Source organism: Calypte anna, chromosome 3 (assembly GCF_003957555.1).
Source record: "Calypte anna isolate BGI_N300 chromosome 3, bCalAnn1_v1.p, whole genome shotgun sequence".
Classification (NCBI taxonomy): domain Eukaryota; kingdom Metazoa; phylum Chordata; class Aves; order Apodiformes; family Trochilidae; genus Calypte; species Calypte anna.
Window position 1 is genome coordinate 91,542,926 of NC_044246.1, and position 21,714 is coordinate 91,564,639.

General features: G+C 40.8%; 1 protein-coding gene across 1 annotated transcript in view; it reads right to left on the bottom strand.

Moving 5' to 3' along the window:
• HCRTR2 (hypocretin receptor 2) overlaps positions 1–19,927 on the bottom strand; it is a 32,582-nt gene extending 12,655 nt beyond the window's left edge. Inside the window, exons 1-3 of the mRNA XM_008495641.2 lie at positions 19,699–19,927; positions 6,343–6,521; positions 4,680–4,923 (exon numbers count right to left, since the gene is read on the bottom strand). Of these exons, the coding sequence (XP_008493863.1) occupies positions 4,680–4,923; positions 6,343–6,521; positions 19,699–19,927 (652 nt within the window). The remainder of the gene's footprint in view (positions 1–4,679; positions 4,924–6,342; positions 6,522–19,698) is intronic.
• Between the last annotated feature and the right edge of the window lie 1,787 nt (positions 19,928–21,714).

Genomic DNA, 21,714 nt, shown 5'->3' on the forward strand with positions numbered 1-21,714 from the left:
CCAGGGCAAAGCCCTTTGTAGAACTTCTCCCTAAGAAGCCTGACTCTGTTTAGCTTCTCAGTCCCAAGAAAAGCTTTAAAGCTGTTTGACAATCAGCAGCAGGAAGGAGGAAGGGCTGGTTTGGGATGCCTTTCATTTATCAAGTGGGTGATTCCAGGCAGATTGAATGAGAGCATCAATCATTCTATGGTCCTGGTGATACATCAGCTGCCTGACTGGGACTGCTGGACCTTTACTGTCAAGATGTGTCTTTATCTTGCATTGTCACTTAATGAGCTCTGAGTCCAGGGAGATCATTCTTAGCTGGAGTAATCATTTGTTTGAGAGTAAATTAATGATTCTCACATCCCTGGCCACTGTTTACTGAGAAGAAGGAAGGAGATAAGAAGCAAAAAGGTGGTCATGGGGACTGGACCAGGCTAAGCTCAGCACTCTTACTCAGCAGTAGTAGTACAGTAGGATTACTCTACCTGATAAAGGGTCAGCATGCTAAAACAAGCCTTGTTCTCTCTACTGCAGGGGTTATTAAACACATTTTAAACTTTTCTAAAACTTCCTCCTCAGCAATGTGTTCCAGTCCCCGACTGTTGTTCAATGAAGCAAGGAGGTAGAAGACTGAAACTACAGCTTCTGCATTTTTTGCCAGAATTTTGCTCTATTTGTGTAAATACATATATAAATACACATGTATATGTATGTACACAAACTGCAAACAACCCAGACTCAAAAAGGTTTTGATATGTTTAGCAAATGAAATATTCCCTCAAGACATAGGTGCATAATGATATTGGTACACTTGACAGCTTCATAAAAATAGGGGAAAACCAATAAGGCTATCAAGTTTGTTGAGCTTCAGTAGAGGGTTCCCAGGCTGCCTAGTCTCAGGAAGATACCTATGAGGTTTTGGAGTTACCAATATGAAGAAGCTATGCAGCTACAACAGTGTACTTTTCCTGCGTCAGAGTTACTAACATTAAAATTACATTTTCAAATCTGACAAAATAAATAAAGTAAATAAAAATTTAAAAAATCTGCTTAAATAATCAATTCATGATAACAAGCATAATTTTAGTATTAGCAATATTCTGACTTCTTTCTGCATTCAAGTGTTCCATATTTCCCCTGACCATTTTTCTGAGCACTTCAGTAAACATGCTGTATAAAACTTCGTGTAATAGTGCCATTTCCAGCTATTTGTTTTCCAGAATTGAGATAGTCTGTTTTTGTACTATTTTACAAGCAATCTATGAGGAAAGGGAACTGAGTGTCTTCTTGTTGTTTCCATTCAACCAGGTAGTTTTGGGAAAGAATTATCTTCATATTCTTTTTATCACTTGCAAAGGGGTTGGCTAATGCACTCTGGCTAACACTCTTGCAGTGAAGAGCTCTAAGAGAATGTATTTAGCTGACTTGGACACATGGTGAACTCATTTTAATATAAGTTTCTTTTATTTTGGCACTTTATCATCAAATTCAGTACATAGCAATTACAGACCATTATGGAACTGTGGCCAAACACTGGCTCCTTAAGTGAGTCTGCATAGGTCATATGTTGGATCCTTCTGCATTCCCAAATAAAATATTGTTATTAGACAGTACTCAAAATGAAAAACCCTTAGCCTAGAATTGGCAACGAATTTTGTATTCAGGGATGCCAGAAACAATTAAAAAGAAATTGAGCTCTGTTTTAGACTGAGCTATTGCTCCATTTGCAGTCACTGGCAGCTCTCCAACAACATGCTTGAAACCTTATTAGTCAGGGTGGCCACTATGTTTTCACCATTAAGAGCAGTGATCAACCATGTTGATCAGCCCTTCCTTCCAGACACTCATCAGAGCTGTATGGATTTCAGCAGCTGGACCTAAGTCTGGGTAGGGTACAGTGTTGTCTTCTGCTTTGGCATCTCTGACATTTTCCTGGACATGGCTTCCCATTAGTCCTCCATAGCACCTCATGTTTCACTGGCTGTGAGTTCCTAGAATTAGAATGAACTTCCAAAACACTTAGAAAAGTGTCATTAAGCACCATCTTTTGTAGTCCCAACCTTGACAATTCAATCCAACATCACTGTACATACTGTATATATGGGACATACTGTATACATGATGCTCTGCAAAGACTTCATGAAAAGCATTCTATTTTAGACAGCATAAATGATATGCAGTTTACAAAAATTGATTCTCCTACAGGATTGGCTCTGGCTCTTTTGAGTGTGTGCAGTATGTACATCAACCCTTTCTTGCTGCAAATAAGCCATATTTATGGGAACTTAACTAACTTTTGCCTTCAACCTCTTAGTTAGCTGTCTCTGACTCTAGATATTCCTACTGTCAAAAAAGGAAAAAAAAGAATTCCAACAAAAAATTATATGAAAATACTAGCTTTTTATTCCTTCTTCTAGCCTCAAGGTTCACCAATCTGTTCAGACTAGTATCCTGTTATCCATGTTCTTTGGTTCTTCTGTTTGGGAGCCTTTGTGACTTCAGAAGTGGATTGTCATAAAAACTGCATCTTCTATACTTTGGTCCAACTCATTGTCCTTAGATATTTTTTGTCCTTAGATATTTAGAAATTATTTGTAGCTAATGACACTTTATTCATCACAGTCTGAAAGGAATGTTAAGGTTAATGGTATATGTTAAGGTATATGCAGCAGTATAAAAATAGGATTATTTTCTTTCGATAGAATGAAAAGCTCAGAAAAATCTAATATATTTTTAACATAAAATTATTTTCATATCTTGCTCAATATAATTTAAAAAAAAGAAAAATAATGGTGCGTTTGCACTTAATGTCTGAAGCCACATACAAAAAGAACAATGTTATGCACAAGTACTTGCTTTTTTTATATCTCTTTTATACCCCTTTCTACTTCTCCAAACATCCAATGCACTTTTTGGACAAATATGCTCCGTAAGAGCAGAATCTTGCAAGTTGTTTTGGTTTTGGGTTTGGTTTGGTTTTCTTTTGTATTTTTTTTTAATCACTCCAGTGCAGCACTGAATGGGAGGAATATTTTAATTTTAAGTTCCAAGGCTATTACAGACTCTAGTTTGAAAGAGAACACTTTCCTGTTTGGAATCAAAAAGTGGCCAACCCAGATCTGGACATTTTGAGATTGTGTTCCCTGCTGAAATGCTCTCCTGACTCCCTAATTAATTAACTAAAGTGCTTTGCATCACTTTCATTTCCTAGTTGATTAAAAGGAACATATCTAACACTGAAATGATGAAGCCACTTCATAATAACTCTGCAGCCAAAATGAGGGGATAGATCTTGTGCCTGGAGTGAACACTATGAAAGAAGATAGTCACACAAATACTGCAGCATCCAGCAGCAGACTGGGATGCAAAATTGCTCACAGGTGAAGAAGGAACATGGGGACTAAAGAGCAGACGTGGCCTCTGCAATGAAACAGCAAGAGCAATATTCAGTTTAAAAGAGGCTTCCTTTAACCTACAAACATGCAGCAAATCCAGTCCCAGAGGACTAATGGATGAAGGAGATAAAGAACAGGGAATGTGACAGCTAATGTCTTCTCATCTAATCACCCCCGCAGCAGTGGCCCTGCAGAGGCTGTTAGCAAGGGAGGAACTTCCAAAGCAGCACATGGAAGAGCCCTCAGCAATTCAGACTGTTTAAGCTAATTTATCATTATAATTAAGTACAGGTGATCCATTTGTGTTTTATCTTAATTGTTCACAGGACTGGAATCTTCTTCTACAGAGGCAGCTCTGGGAGAGAATCTGATTGTGTTTTAGTCTGACTCGAGGCTATTAAACAGGCACCTTTTAGTTATGTCTTTTGGCAAACTTGATTTTATTTGCCTGTGTGTGAAAAATAGTATTACTGATGGTCATTATATCCAGTGTCAGAGTCACAGCATGTAACTCATATGCTCCATTAGCATTGGAGTTACTCCAAGGCCCACCAGAGTTGAGTCTTAACTACTCCAGTGGGCAGCTAACACCACTTGCTGTGATTGGAGACAAAATAGAAATAGTTACTCCCTTGCAACCTTATGCCTTCTTATAGCTGAATTCAAATACAGAACAAGTTAGATTCAAAGTTAACCCAGAAAGGCAGAATCACACTTCTTAGATGGAATCATTTGTAACTGATTACATTTGCACAGGTATCTAATGATCTTGTTCATGACAAATTTCAAGTCATAGACTAACTTGCGACCCCATATCAATGACATCTCTATAAATTCTGTAATGACATGCAATTTGCATTGATGTCTCTTGAGATATATATATAAAGACTAGTCAAATACCTGCTATTAGCTAAAGCAATATATCAGGTAAACAGAAAATCTGTTCTTGGGCAGTTATTTCTGAGGGCTAAATACTGAAGTCTTTGTAAACCTGCAGTGTTCATTGATCACAGAATTATATTAGTATTTAAGGGTGGGAACGTTTCTGCCCTCTGGGAAACATTAACAGGGTCAAGATACAAGCCAGCCTCATTCATTTAAACTTGATTTCAAATGCACTTTAAGTCTTAGCAACAGGAAAATAGGTTTTCACAGTATTTGAAAAATGGTAGTCCTAGATAAGCTTATATAACATTTTGTGGTATGTTAATACAACTTCACTACATAGTGATATGTCCTGATGTTTTAATCATGTAACAGCAACACAAATTCAGTCTTCATGGTCAATGACAAACTCACCTCCCCAGCGCTCATCACACACTGTGAACAAGGTGGTTTTATTGGCTAATCCTGGGAACACACTGCTGCACTCCATAACAATAGCCTGAGGAATCATTATGATGCAGGACACAATCCAGATAATTATAATGCTGTTCCTTGCTCGCTTGGCTGTGCTTTTAAACATCAAAGGGTGACAAATTGCATACCATCGATCCAAAGCAATGCAGCTAAGTGTTAGTACAGACACAGAGACTGAAACTGTCTAGAAAAAAAAAGGAAATATTATGTAAATATTCAGCTTTTATAATTCTTTTTTATAATTTTAAACTTCTTGTCATTTTTTTCCCCAAAGTTTAAAAATTATCTCAGTTTTCAACACAGTTAGGTCTTTATCTGCAATTCTTAAAGAGAAATTATTCTCAGAAAAAGACTCCAGTTAAAATCACTTCTTACAGAATTTCAGCAGATATCCTGATCTGCTGCAGTCTCACTAGAATCAACAGCCAATTCTCAGATTAGGATCCTACCCAAACTGAGTATGAGTAGCAGGGTTAAACTCCGAAGAAGCAAATTTATACAACTTAGAATTTGCAAAACTTTATCTGAAAAATTACTTTTAAAATAGGAGACAATTAATTAAATTGTTTTTCTCTGTAGAACAATTTTGTTTATTTGTTTTCTATGTTACATTTGAATACCAGTACCATCATTTAGCCTTTTCAGTTTTCACAGGAACAATGTAAATTCAAGGTCTCAGGAACAAACCACAACAATCAGCAGACAAAGTCATCCTACCTTTCTATGCAGTACAGGAACTAAACCCTCACTTTGGCTTTACTCTTTCACTCTGTACACTAGGTGATTGTTCAACTTTACCTTCAGATTTTTCTTCCACTATAATGGAGGCTTTGAAAGATGTTTAGTGAGTCTGATTCCATCAAGTAGATGGGACAATGTGGCTCTTCAGCCTTACAGGTACCTACTTGAAATATAAGTTGTGCTGGAGGCACAGAGCTGATCATCTGCACACATTCATAATTCTGCTTAATTATTTTGATTTATAATGAGTGAAAGGCCAAGCACTTGTCATTCTAGTATGCCCCGTCACTTCATCTAGCCTGCTATTCTTAGAAAAGATATTTGTGAATCATTTTGATGCAAATGATCTCATAAGTCCACCAGTAATGAGTGATGGATTATTGCTTAAGGCAGACAATCTGATCAACCCCCAGTGAACCAGGATGCCTTGGTTATTTCTAAAATGTGCAATGTAAACCATTAAACATATAAGAAAGTTTAGACTCCATTCAAAAGTTTGAAGTCTCTATCCTGGACACTTCTGCAGCTGTTTAGAAACACCCACCCAGAGTATAAATGACTGTAATTCTATTCACAGGCATTTTTATTGCTTTATATCACCTCTGATTTATTAAAACAGATCACAAACAGTGAAGGGGAAGGATGTTGTCCAAGTCTAACAATCAAATGGACCAAGAACAACATTTATTAATCAAAAACATATTTACAAGTGGAAGAGTCCTTTAATCCTTAGCAGGTACCCTGAGATATCCACTTCAGTAGCAGAGATAGACATCCATCAGATTATTACTATTAAGGAGATGCTATTCTTTCTCTTTCTGGTAACATGGGAAACGTGTACACAAATGCAGTAATATAATACCTGCAAGTAGGGGATCGCTTTGCAGAGGGACTGCCCAAAAAACCAAGTTTCTGTGATGTCCACTACTAAAGTTGCTGGAAGACAAGTAATTGTGACCAGAATGTCAGCCAGAGAGAGATTCACTATGAAATAGTTGGTTACTGTCCTCATATGATGATTCTTCCACACTGCAATGCAAACTGAATTTGGAAACAAAAGTTAGCGAGACAGAACTGACTTAGGGAATGCTTCAACAGGGAAATTGCTTTGCAGAATTAAGGAAATATTTGTGTCCTCTGGTTAATACAGAAAATGGCAATACTCAGTTCAGGGTAAGAACCATGTGTTTTCTCTCAAAGAGGAGATCTTTCTCTTTTTAAAGAGAGCACCGTAGTACACAAAGAATAGTTTTCCACAGACCACAGGAAGGGAAATAATCTGATATATAAACCAGTTCACTTTAAGTACTATTTTCACTACCTATTCACACAACATTCTTTGTATCTATTGTAATCCACTGGCTCTAATCTATGGCTATTTACATATACATTTGTAGAAGATTATCTTTCTCTTATGACAGTGTGATGCTTAATTCAAATTGCTGCCATGTGGAATCTTGTAAACTGTATCAAGATGAATGTTTTCTAAAACATTTTGCTGGGCATAATGCATCTGCAGAGTATCTCTAACTTTGGTCTGGGCAACTGAAATTTGAAATAAATAAGGGTTATTTTTGCTGTATTAAACACTACCTATTTTAAATGGGGTATATTTTGATGATAATCACTGTGATCAAAAGCAACACGTAGTGCGCAGTCTACAATATGTGCATTTAAAGATGGTTTTATATCTTTTCTCTCTTTTTCAGTCGTAAAGGCTTTTACAAATAAAGCAAATCACTCCTTTAATTCCTTTAGTTGCACTAAATTCATAAGCTAATATATTCAAAGTGCCAAAATTGAGTCTGAGAAACTGGCCTTAGCAAAAAAAATCAGATTTTAATAACCTTGGAAAAAAACCCTAAAAGATTGTAGTAATCAGTAGCTTTTGAATGTTTTAGATTCAGTCATCACAAGCTCTTTAAAATCTAATGCAAATTTTTTTCCATAAACACCACAAAACTTGTAAGAAAACAGCACAACTGACTGTACATCAAAGCTTCCTGTAAACAGTAATTCATCCATTGTGCAAATCCAGATGAAGAGGCCAAGTGTCCTTAATCTGTCAGGAGATAGCACCATGCTTAATTTAGATATAGTAAACAGATCACAAAATGCCAAGGAATAGTCAGAAGGGTCCTCACACGGCTGTACGAATCTCAAATTGAATCATCTAGAGCTAAGGCACTCTTTTAGTAAGCTAATTAAAATATCTGGGGAAAAAAAAACATACAGATTTAAGACACATAAACTTTTGTGATCAGATGCTTATTTAGATCCTAGGAAGGATGGCATGCCAGAAAGTTTGTGTCCATCTTCCAGCTCTGCCAGTAGACCAAATAAATTCTTTAGACCAACACAGTTACAGCAAGACTACCACTAAGCCATTGCTGCCAGAGATCTGTTAAAAACACTTTTTAAAGTGTTGCAGTGCTTAACTATCTTTCTTACTTTAAAAATAATTAATATTGTCTTATGTCGTATCCACCTTTCTTGGCTTGTTCTTTGTCTTGAGTGGAATCAATATTGAAAGTGTGGTCCGGTCACAGGGTAAGTGGAAGTGTTTTTGCTTTACTTACTTATTTTGTCAGTAGACAAAAGTTAAATAAAATACTGCTTGAAAAGTTCAGTAGTCAATTACTTTATTCTCATGCTATGGTTTCAACAGTCTCACATTCTACTTGATTCAGACAAGTAAATTGTTTTCAGCACAGGATGTCAGTGCCTAAAGATGCCACGTTGCATTCTTATGTTGACCTGTTTGGGAAAAACACTTGAACGCAAATATTATCTCTGGTAAAACGAATTCATTCTGTTAACAAATGTGAGGTCAATCTCATTGGCAGCAAACTGTACCAGAAATCATTTTGTAGCATTTTACATGTTGGGTTCAGAGCTTTCCATCAGTATGAGAAAATGAAGCCTCTTACTATCCCAAACAGATAAGAAAATATTATCACTTTTATCTTTGATGCAAGGAAAGTGAAGCACAGAGCATACGTTTCTAAAGGCCATACAGTAAATCAGGCACAGAATAAGAAACTTAGACTCCTAATTCCCAGCTCCATCCTAGGCCTTCCATATCACACTGGCCTAACACAAATGGGATTTAGATGAACTCCTAATAGATGCCTGCTATTCCTCAGGGAAACATAAAAAACTCCTCCCCTTGCTACTCATTGAGTAGCAGTATGCAAGAAAACCAGTGTACAGAAAGTAGCTCTGAAATCCCAGGAATTCTAATCTATGGGGCCAGAAGCACCTGAAAGGTGAAGAAATAATAACTTACAAGCATAGAAATGCAGAATAATTTTTTATTTTAGATTTCTTTGATCATGGTTGTGTGATTCCCCCTTTGATATTGCCCATTCTTCATAGCACAGACCATTTTCCATTCTTTGTACAGCACATAGTGCAAAAGCATTTTAATTAGCATGTTTACATACCACCAAAATAAAGTAACCCAGAAACTCACAAAAAAATGAATTTGTGCATGAATGGATGGTGAGTTTTGGAAGAAAAAGCCCTGTACAAAGAAGCCAGCTCGTTGCCCTCTGCTGGTTGCAGTTTTGTTTTCAAGCTGTGCAAGCATTGGTCATGTTTTCCTTCAGTGCAAGGCTAAACAGAACCGTGAAGATTTGCTATGAGTTATTTCAGTAGCACAGAATGGTATAAGTGACATACAGGTAGTTTAATATAATCCTTCTAGACTCCCTGTCTTTCCCAGTCTCAGTGCAAGGTTATTCAGGAGTCTCAGACAACAGCTTCTGACCTAGCAGATCACTGAGAAAAATACTCCAGCCTATATTCAAAATCTTTAATGCAAAATAGTTTGACTATGCCACTGAATACATTCGAACTAGTGAAGTATCAGAACAAAATAACTTTATATACTCTCACCCCTTCAAATGTCCATTTTCATCTTAAGTGGTTATATAGAGAAGTGGAGGCACTGAGCTCCTGCAAAAACTCTAAAACATGCCAGGGAAAGGAAGCTCCATGAAATGGGAAAATCACATGCCTATTTAGAGTGAAACAGCAGAGAGCTGTTGCTTTCCAGTGAGCTTGGAGAAGAGAAGCAAGGATATAGTAAAGATTCTCAAGTGAGGGTGTGTTTTATCAAAAAACACTCCAAAACCTCATGGGAGATGAGGACAGCACCAGCCTTCAAAAAAGACTTGGGAGACACCACAGAATTGACAGGATGCCTGTTTAGTTGAGGTACAAATTAATGGCCTGAACTGAGCTCTTCAGGACTCTGCTGAAAATCTGTGCAATAGTAAAAAAAAAATTTCAGAATAAATCCTCAATTTAATACTATATGAAAATCTTTTATGCAAGCTTTGATGCTCCCAGCTATAAATAGGAGTAACGGAGAAAGTGGGACAATTAGGTATTAACAGAGGCATTGAAGAAGAGAGGATCAGAATTTTAAAAACTTGAAGAGAAATGTGAAAGGAGACTGTGAAACATGCTCCTGCTGTGCACGCTTTTCCCGACTGCTAGAAACAAATCACCTGCCCAGTGCATTTTATTATTTTCCCTATTTTAGGTTTTTATTTTACAAAACACCCCACCGTTGCAGTTAATAATTTTGCTGCAAAAGAAATCGTGTGGGCAGATTGCACAAAGAGCTGTTATTTTTGTAATGGTTAGGAGCTAAAAATCCGGCTCTTGGCACTCTGCTTCACTGCTGAGCCTTTCATTTTCCTCCACCAGAATCAAGAGCTCTAGGCAAAGCGATGGCTATTCCTGCCTCTGCCACACGGTGTCAGTGAAGTCTCAGAAACGAGTTGCCAGGCTGGCAGTGTTAGGAAACACCTGTGGAAGCCCTCCCCAGCCCAGGCGAGTTCTCTGGTAGTTTTCAGACCCCATCTTTCAAACATTCATGACCTACGGACTCTCAAAAAATCTCAGGCAAGTCCCAGGAAGGACTAAAGATGACAAATCCAAATCAAAGTTAAAAATTTAAGGCAGGTACTAGTAGAGGTCCACTAAGAAAGCTGCATATATCTCATTATATTCCTGAAGGAAAACCCTTTTAAATATGCTGGTGTGGTGAGAGTAGTATTTTCCATCTACAGACTTAATCCCTTTTGGTTTAGTGTCCTCGGGCATTTTAATTAAAGGCTGTAATGCCATCTATTCAATTAGCATATCCCATTGTATCTCAAGCTGAATATAAATACAACACAAAGGCTCCAGCTGGTATAAAATGCAGCTGCTTCTCTCCTGGAAGATTTCTGCTGTCTTGAGCATATTATACATTGTGCTGTGGTCCTTCCACTGATGGACTGCTTGTTCATCTGAAAATCTATTTTCTTCATGTCAAACCTAAGTCATTTCTCTAGCACTCCAAAAGTCTTGTTCACCTCTTATTCCATGGGTCATCTTCAAGAGTGAATTCTTAGCCAAAATAGAAATGTAATTTTCACAACAAGGAATACCTGGCATTTCCTTATATAAATAAATTACACTATCTCTCATCTAATTTTTGGTGAACAATATTGGTGAACAGATTGGTAGGAAAAAAGGATTATTATATTTTTTTCCCATTATGCTAAACTTCAATGATTTTATTTTGCTCTGGCAATCCAGTATCACAATTTTTTGACTTAAATATCACAATATGGCCACTCAGAAGTTATTTGGAAGTAATGCTGTGATTATAAACACTGGTCATCCACATCTGCATGCGGCAGAAAGCTTCTAAAGAGCTTTATGCCTTCACAATATTCTATAATCAAACAGAGATTTAAAAAAAAAAAAAAAAAAAAAAGGTTAAAATTTCTTTGAGTTACATGTTATTTATTCTCTGCCTCCTATCCCCACAAAAATACTTTCCACCTGGCAATTAATTGGTTCTTCATATGGCATTCTTCCCCTTGGTTTTTTTTGTTGATGCCATTACCTACTGTGAATCAAGGTTTGGGTGGTGGGGCACTGAGTAACACAACCGTATTGAAAGGAAGGTTGAACACATAGGCTAACAGATGGGGTTCTGGAGAGCTGGAGCCTCATGGAAACACTGAATCAATGCATATTGTTGGAAGGGTAAACACTGTCATTTAAACTGCTCTCATTATGAGCAATAATGAATCCTGATTGAGCATTCTTCTGCTTTAGCATGAGAGTCTACAAATTAGGTGCTTATGACTAAAATTATTTTGGTTTAGGAAGGTTTTCCATGAGTCTTTCAATAACTTTATTGATGATCTTGATTAAGGGGTGAGAAGCACTTAAATTAAATTGTGGAGTATATTTAATTAGCAGTTTTTGAAACCAGCAGTAAGATCAAAAGATCTAAAACAGATTTCTTCTGTGAACAGAAAGATATCTGCTTCCTAGGCTGTCCATCTTTCACCCACTATTAAGCTCTAAACACTCTCATTACTTCATTTTTTACATAACTAATCTTATCTGAAGAAAGGGAGTCCAACATAACATCACATTTTGTTGAAAAAGTAATAGAAAGAATGATATAAAGATGTTTATATATATATATATATATATATATAAAATAAAGGAAATTTTGAAAGAAATCCTACAGATGGTAATTATGTCCAGCAGATAAGAACTGTCCTTGAATTTGTGATGTGGTATCTGAAAAGATGGACAGTATTATTCTGGGCTGCAAACACTAAGGAATTACATAGCCTGACAGTGAGGTGACAGGTCCTCATCAACAGGACACACCAGATGTGTCAACAAATCTGAACAAAATCATGGAAGTATGACAAAAGGGGTAGGTGGTTAGGTCATGCTCCCTATGTATCACACATAAACAAGTATATATGTGTATGAGCCATCACTGTTTTGGAGGGTAAAACTCTAGAAAAAATACTAAACTGTAAGAAATATAGAAGCATAGCACTGAACATATGAAATATGAAATTATTTCACTGAATATCACTGAAATGAACGGGGAACTGTCCCCCATGAAAAACAGAGAGAGCCTGCATAAATAAAGCTGCTATAAAGCAAGCAGTTTGCCTTCAGCATTGTATTTTCTCAGATGTTTTTTAACCACCAAGTGCTATAATGTGCTCAGGCTTTTAAAGAAACTTATGAACTCAGGGTTGTGGGTTACTCATGTTCTCCAACCCACTTCTGTATTCTTTGTACTGCCTCATTATTATGGCACTAGAGAAGAATATAAGAACTAAATTCTGCTTGCTGGAAGCTTCTCTCTAGAGATTACAATGGGACAGCCATCTCACTGGCACAGGATTCATTTTCTAACTCAGCCACATCACATAACATTAGTCAATTAACAACCTTATGGAAATGGGAGCAGAAGATCAGCTGTACTATAAAACCAGACTGCCAAATATGCCAGGTTTGGTCAGCTCTGGAGGAAGTAAAAGATACCATTACAGTTTCCTGAGCTAATTGTACTGATTAACACAGATTTCTTCTATATTGTCCCCCCATGCACAAACACACACAAACAAATCATTAGAAGCATAAATTGGAGCCCTGGATATCTCTGCAGAGCTGGCCATACTGAAAGACCATTTATTTCATAATCCCACTTGATGCACTTATTTTTCTACCTATAGTAACAATGAAAAGCCTACAAAATCATTACACCTATTTTGTCTTAAAGATGGAAGGACCATGTAGCTGTCACACTGAACATGACACTACAATAAAAGATTTCACACTTCTTTATGATTCAATTTAAAGCTTCATGACTCATCAAAACTAAGGTACAGCTGAAATGCTGTACAATTTTGAAACCATATGCATCAAACTCCATGTCAGTCAGCATAAAATGGAGTTGTACAAGAAAAGCCCTTCGGTGTCCTTGCCTGTTTCTAATGTTGATGTAAGGAATTCCTTTGGTTTAGACTACACATAAAAAATAATAATACAATCCAGTGTGCCAGTGAAATGACACAGCAAATATCTTGCTTTGTATACAACTTAGAAATCTGTACCATGAGTCCACATTACCAGTGTATTCTCCAAACTGGGCTAAAATCCTTGGAGTTTTTCTGCAGTGAGAGCACAGCTCTGCCAAGGCTGAATGCACCTCTAGGTTCTGCAGCCTCTAACCCTGCCCACGGGTGAACTGTCTGTGCTGGAGGACACCTCTGGTACAGGGCAGCACATAAATTAGGATCAGGCTGCTGGGAACAGAGTTTTTGGAGAAAGACGTGAAACTTCACCTCTGAGGGTCACCTCTTCTCCTGGGAGCTATGTTTAAACTCAGGTTCTCAGCCCCAGCAAAGACCACACTGTGTCTTGCTGATTTTTGTTGCAATCCTCACCCACGGACTTCACTTTCTGGCTTAATCTCAGACCTGCTTCATTGCTGTGAATTTGTCTGGCAATTGGTGGGAGGTGATCGAGCCCTGGTAAATGTCACCAGACCTACTATGCTCCCAGGCCATGTTAGATTGGTTGGTGAGTACTCTGTCAATCTTGCTGATGCCCTCAGCTCCTGGTTTGCCTTCCTCAGGGGAAGGGTTCATTCTAGATCTTCTCTGTCAAATCCCACTTGTGAGACCTACAGTAAGTAAAGCACCTGCTAATGTTAAAAAAAAAAGTTTCATTTGACATGGAACAAAGAAAGTAGAAAGTAAGTAGCACTTTAAATACAAAGAAGCATTCCAAAACCTTTGTGGCTTGGGGAAAGATGGTGAGTTAAAGAAGTGCCCTGGTTTGGTCCAGGATAAAGCTAATTTTCTGTGTCGTAATTTTGCTTTCACCTGAGTCTCTTGTAAGTAGCTGTACTTGCTGAAATTAACAGCAAGTTTCTCAGTCAGTGTCTGCTTACAGGACTCACAGTGCTTTATATTGAAAGTGAAAACTGCTTTTACTTTATTTGGTAATACCCCAAATTCATTTCTGTCTGAAGAGTACTTCACTGACCTAAGGGAAAGCTGTGTTAGTCTCTGTTCAGCTCCTGGCAGACAGGGCTTTACTGGTTTTAGTGGTCTTGGAGTCGTGCAGTTGCTGAAAATCTCTGCTGAGTTACTTTCCTTCTTCCGTAGACAAAGGATTCTTTCCAAACATCAATCACAATATAAAATTAACACAAGGCAGCATATCTTGCCACCATCAAGGTTGCACCTGTTTTGGATCTAAACAGAAGAGGTGGTCTTCAGAAATATCACTCCAACAGCTTTGAGAATGCATAAAATGAAATGAGGTAAGTTCTTCAAAAGTTTCACATGTTTATGAGGAGTAAATCTTGAAAATAAAATTAAACAAATCCAAAACCATCTGAGATATAAAGTATTTCTTGCAGCTCTCCTTCCTTCAGTCTTGGGTACTGCCCTTTTTCCCAGTTGGGTTCAATAGGACTGCACTATTCAAATTAGGCAGAGTTGCCTTTGGACACAAAGAATGGCAAAGGGAAGTAGAGCTGCCTCTATTTTGGACTCTGGTCAGAAAGCTCACAGAGTGGAACTAGTTACACATCTGGATATAAGAAGCAAAAAAGAAAAGGGCATAATTTCAAATAACTTCACCTTTTGATGCTTTTCTACTTTTTGTGTATCTGACAAGGATAAGCATGACTCAGTAATCCTCTTATTATGCAAACACCAGTGCATTTCAGTTGATACTTGAAGTTCATAATTTGAGCTCACATACTCTGTATGTGAGGTAGGTGGACTGTATATTTATTGTATCAATCCCTGTGTAGTATCTTTTAAAAAATGATAGAGCAACTCTAGTTATTCTTCGTCCAACAGATAAAGGTGACTCTCATCCTCATATTACAAAAGCAAAGTCTTTTAAGTGTCAGACTCCCCAGGTAATCTGGACAAAATGAAATGTAATAATTTAAAACATGATTGCTAATCTACAGCAATCAAATAGGATTCCTGAAGACCATGGCAGCATTTAAGAGAATATATTACTCATCCACTTCTGCCAACACATGCACATATGCATAGATCTCCATATTCACCAGATACTTTAAAAATAATAACTGAGCAGCATTTGAGACAGTTGCCTATTGATAGGCATTGGCTAGGACCCCAGCATTAAAAATACACACAGACCTTTCCTTCTCCAGCCCTAAAAATAAAATCAAACAAAAATGAATAAAAAACATATGATTGCTGTGGAGGTCTAAGGACAATCTCTTTGAGGAAAGGACCACAGTTGGGTTCTGTACAGATCTCAGTTTAACTGTTAGTGTAAAGCAGACAGCACTACCCAGAGAACAGTAATTCTCTGTCAATTAAATTTGATATCATTGGAAAGGATAACAAGTGCCACCAAACTGTGTGTATAAAAAAAGTTTATTAAATCTTCCACTGATGTACTGCATGATCTCTTAGCCTTGGAAGACAGCAGTGCTGAGGACTTTCAAGCTGGGTGCTGGCAAGCTGTGTATGCTCAGCATCTCAGCTCCTGCCAGCTCTGGGGAGGGCTGCCAAGAGGCCCAGCAGCCCAGCTGGTGGGACACCAGAAGACTGCTTGTGCTGCATTTGGTGACCTCTGCTGTACATTTTGATTTTGATGAATGCATGTTCCCTGAAGGAAATTATTTCATTAGAAAAGTTCTGTAACATGCAAATTAATAACTTAAATGAGAACCATTCTTTACCTGTATAAATGGAGTTAGATGTATGGAGCTGTACATTACTTATGAGTCCCTTGTGGTCTTATTCCAGTTATTAAATGCTGCAAATGTGTATAATGATTATGTCATTAAACAGATACCTCTGTACATCCTAAAAAGATCTTTCCTTCTTTAAGTATCTAGTTTCCTATTTCTAAGCAATGGTTTTATTTTTCAAATAAAGAAGAAACAGGTATTTACAGTCAACATCCATTCTCCATTAATAAATCCCATTTTGTACCATTAAGAAATCCTTTGCACTAGCTGTGCAAAGTAGTTGCAAGAGTTTCATTGCTGTGCAGTAGTAAAGAAATCTTTTAGTCTTGTTTGCAAAACAGACAGTCCTTGTCCTCAACAGCTATTCTGCTTCTAGTGACTGAGTGAAGAGAACAGAATACTGAAGTTATCATCCAGGTCTCAGATTTTCTGAATGTTCATGTAAATATGTTCTGAAAACATCTTCTGTTTCTTCTCAGTCTCTTGCACTGAAATCTCTGGTGAGCAGCCAGCATGGGCACACATGAGAAACAATTTCATGAAGCACTTGAATACAAACATGCAACTTGCACTCAAATGCAGAGATTTGCTGACCATTTTAATTTTAGCTGTTTGTACAGCAGCTCAGTCTATGTCAATTTTCCCAATTAAACTGGAAGCTGAATAGCAATGCAGACCTTGTTACATGCAACTATAAGTATTATGCCTGCAGTGCAGCTCACTCAAGAGGCCAGTAGATGTCAATCAAAGTTCAAACTTCTGATTCTACCCCTGGTTGTTAATTAACTGTCAGAACACTTCAATCAAGTTTACTACCGATATCTGAAGGACGTGCTATGCCTTCCACTTGCACAGATGTCATTGCTGGGACACAGCGAGGCTGTTCATCCCATTTGAATGCATAAATTAAAATAAGAGGCAAAAATATAATTTTTCAGTACCATGTAGGAAAGACAGGGTATTTTCTGGTTATTTAAGTGCTATCTGAATAGGTCATGGAAAAAAACCCACAAAAAAACATCAAAAGCATTGACTTCACATGCCACACTAGTCAAACTGATACAATATAAACAGAGGGTCACACTGCACCATTAAGGATGATACCATAAAGCACTATTAGCCACTAGAACTCTCTTTAGAACCACTTCTGCTCTTGTTCAAGAAGGTCCATAACTAAATTCCAGATTCACCTTGAACATAGATTTTTAAAGAAGGAAAAAACAGCTTCTCAGAGACTTCAATGTGTGCTCTATTTTAGATTTTCAGTTGTTGGCAAATAAAGTATCACAAACATGTCTTTGGAAAGAGCATTAGACCACATGAATTTTTCTCCTCAGAATCATCTGAGCCTGCAATCAGTGCAGTATGAGCTTTCTTACATAAAGATGAGATGGTGTTCAGCTAACGAACACCTGCACCTGCAGATCCCATAAACAACTTCCTGGTAAACAGCAGCAGCAGCAATTTGGTGGGTGAGGTCCATGCAGTGCACAAAAGTAGTTTTAAAAAGCAAACACCCCAGTCAGCAGGTGACAAGGAAAAGGAAAGGTGGCTGGACAGCCAAATCCTAGCTTCCAGCCCAAGCAAAAACATAACATGGAGACATTTCAATGAGAAGCAAGTCTACATCAGCTCTTCCATGGTCTCAACTTGCAAATGCACAGAAGAAAGTTTTTCTTCTCGTGGCTTCAGGGGGAAAAGGTGTCAATAGAGTGAGACCTCCTCCTATAGCTCAATATTTGATCTTGAATCTTTAAAAGAGATAGGGCAGGCTGTTTACAGAATGGGTGGAAGCAAATTCGTGGGCTCAAGTAGTTCTCCTAAAACCGTCTTTGCTCAAGATCAGAATGAAGGACTTCCGACTCTAAAGTACAGCCTCTTGGCGAGCGCTGTTATCTTTACAATGCCAGTCAAGCTGCTGGCTGCCGAGAGAAGTCTCAGGCTCCTGATAAGCCCTGACGTAACCTCTTTGGTTGAACGCTCACTGCTTTGGAGAATTGTTTACAACCAATTAGTGCACAATTCCAGTAATATAATTTATTAATATATATATATTAATATATATAATATATATATTAACATGATCAGTCGGTTGCCTCGAAAAATTTTCCTGTCGGCTACACTCTAATTTGCATCTTGCCTTCGAAGCCTTGAGACCTCGCATGCGAGAGCCCTGAGAAGCATAAATCCTTCTGAAAAAGATGAATGGAGAACCCGTATGGCAGGGCGGGGCGCACGAGCTCCGTTCATGAAAATTGCACCGATGTAAATAAAACAACGAGGGCAGCGGGTGGTGGCTGCAGCCCGGGGGACTCTGGCGGCGCCACCGACTGTCGCACCGCGCGGGGGCTCATTCACAAACGCAGAGCTGATTAACACCGAGGGCGTCCCCGCTCAACAGCAAACCCAAGAGTAGGGCTGCGGGGAGGGGGCTGGGAATAAAAGGGAGCTACTGAGGTGAGGAGGCAGCCGCATGACCCCGGGGGTGCGTGTGCATGCGCCTGTTCTCCCCCCCTCCCTCCCCCCGCTCCCCCGCGCCGACACAGCTCGGGAAGAACCTCAGGCGAGGGGACGGACCCCCGCCCCCCTCCCACTCTGCGGGGGAGCGGCTCCGCTCGGGAGGGGGGAGACGGGGACAGGCGGGTCTGGCCGTCGAGAGCCCGCCCACCACTCCCCCACCTAGCGCCGTGCCGGTGGCTCCCGTAAGCGCTCCTGGTTCCCGCCACTGCCGCCCCAGCTAAAACCGTGCCCGCCCGCTCGCCCCTGCCCTCGTCCCCCCATCACGGCGGGAAGGTTCCCCACTCCTGCTCCTGCTCCCGCTCCCTCTCCCCGGTGGAGGCGGCCGCCCCCGGCAGCCCCCGCCCGGCGCCTCCTTCACGCATGAATGGGAGCGCGAGGAGGTGGGCGCCGAGGCCCCGCCCCGCCTGGCTCCCATCAATGAGAGCCTGGGAAGTACCACCCCGCGCGCCGCGGGGAGCGCGAGCGTGGCCGTTACTGCGCTCTGCGCACCTTCCGCCCGCCCGCCCGGCGGCTGCCGAGGGAAGCGAGAGCCGCCGCGCCGTACCCTGCAGCGCCATACCGAGCCCTACCGTACCGTACCGAGCCGTACCGTGCCGTGCCGTACCGAGCCACACCGAGCATTACCGTGCCCTACCGTGCCCACCCCACCGGAGCCCCAGTCTCTGTCCCTCAGAAAACACCGCCAGTTTGTTATTGGCACCGCAGCGGTCCGGGGCTGTCAGCGGGAGCAGCAGCCTCCCGGGAGGGCTGAGAGGCGGAGCCGCTGGCAGAGGCGGGTGAGCCCTAGGAGGTGTGTGGGGGGGGTAGGTTTAGCACCCCGGGACAGGAGGAGCCCGGCAGCTTTCGGCTCTCCTTCACCGGTCCCTACAGTGAGCTCCGCCGGGCCCTCGCCGCCCGTCCAGCTGCACCGAGCACCGAGCGGCTGCCGCCCAGCCCGGGAGGATGGATCAGCTTTCCACAGCCCCTTCCCCACAGCCTCAACTTTCCCCCTCAGCTAGGTGGGGACACCCGCCTTTCCAGGGGGGAAGCGAAACCCATCCCCTCTTTTCCAGCCACCATCTGTGCAAACACCACTTCGGTAAGATGGACCGGGAAGTTAAGGGGAGCGCGACTCACCCAGGACGTTCCCGACGAGAGCCACAATGAACACGACGATGTAGCCGGCGATAAGCGCCCATTCATACTCCTTGGGATGGAGATACTCCTTCCAGAGGTATCGCAGGAACTCCTCATCGTCGTAGTCGGAGGAAGAGGTTAAAAAAGCCTCCCGCGTTTCGTTTAGCTCCGACCCTGTTGTCCAGTTGCAGCACGGTGGTGATCCATCCTCGGGCTGAATCCCGGACATCCCTGGTAGCTGGTCCGAGCGCTGGGGGAAAAAAACCCAAAACCACAAAACAAACCCCACAACAGAAAACCTCAAACAAAATAAGCCTCAACCCAGACCGTCTCAGAGCATCCGATCTTTCTCTCGCCCGTCCATCGAGGCTTGTGTTTGTCAATGCGAAAAGCGGGGTGTGGGGAGAAAAATGACGCGGGAACTTACGGGAGCCAATGCGGGCACAGACTGGGGATCCGCGTCGGTCCCCTACCCGCCCTGACCAACCTTTTTTCCCGGTGGGGTAGGGGGTGCAGCCTCCACGAACGCGGAGGCTGCACCCCCTACCCCACCGGGAAAAAAGGTTAGTCAGGATGGGTTGCAAGTCTCGGATGTCGGGCTGCACCTGACCCCCCTGGAAAAGTCACGTCCATGTAGGACGAAACCGATTTTCGTTCCCCAAACCATGCAGGCACACTACACACAAACACACTCCTCGCATCTCCGCACCTCCTCCCGTTCCCATACCCGCATACCTTCTCTCGGCTCGTCCACCCTTCTTCCGACTCCGGTTCCCCTCGGTTTCCCATCCTCTCTGGCACTTCTCCTTACCTTTCTACATTAAATACCAGAGACATTCAAGATACTTGTAGATTAAAAGCGGCGGAAGGCTGCTGTATAAGCAAGCACAGGGGGAAACGAGCCATTAAAAACGAGTGGCTAATGAGGCTGTCTCTTTTCTGTGCCCCCTTGAAAGCTGGGCTGAGTATGGGACTAAAAGGGAGGAATTAACCCCGATGGGGAAATACTTAAGAGCACTGATTGAACAAGCGTGCGGTATCATTGGATCTGGAGACTATGGGAGCTCACTGTCGACCTGAGTCTAACATGCAGACTCTGCCCTGAGGTTGTTCCAAACATCCAGCTTGGGATCTCAAGGCAGCAGCTGCCTCGTAGCTATTCTGAATGGAGTTACAGTGGCAGAAAAGCGATTCAAGAAGAGAGTCCAGAGTACTAGTTAAACAGCGTGACAGGATTCCTGGCTTCTGGTCATTGCTTCTTGAATTATTTTCATACTTTGCCCAGTGTGCAGTTCCCAAAAGAGAAGGGATAGGTCTGTATCTCTCCCTCCCCGACTGAAAAACCCACAAACAAAGACCTCCATACAAACAAACAAACAAACAAAACCACAAACAAACAACAAAAACCCAAATCCCCAAACCTCTTATTCAGGTAATCAATTAATCTCTTAGCTAAATAAGAGTCTGATATAAGCACCATTTCCCTCGTGAAATGACACACCTCTTTTACTTAAGCAGATCAGTACAAGGGCTGCACCTCCATAGGAATTATTATGCTGGGACTCTATGTCCAACACATAAGTGTGATAGAGTGGCAGATGTTCATTGTCACTGTAGTGCTTAGCTCTAGACAACCCTTTAGGCTCCTGATTTGTTCTTTGTGAGTGTGCAGCCTTTCTTATTGCCTTCAAAGTCCAAGACAGCATGCTTGGTCCTGGTATACCTGTATCTATTTCTACAGACCTGCTGTCTTCACTTTACTTCCCTGTAAAATAATGCAAAAAATCCCTTTCCTATTCCAAAGGGAAGTTGAGTGGACTTTTTAGGCTAGATACATTAAAGGATGAGATGTACTCAGATACACAGCTAGGATCAGCACTCAGATTACATAAATTAGAAAGGCTTTGAAGGCATAATAAATAATCATTAGATAAGTCTGCAACTAATGAAAACACTTAAGGTTATATTAGTTGGGGTATGAGTTTTGAGAAGTGATTTAACCTCCTCTGAGAATGG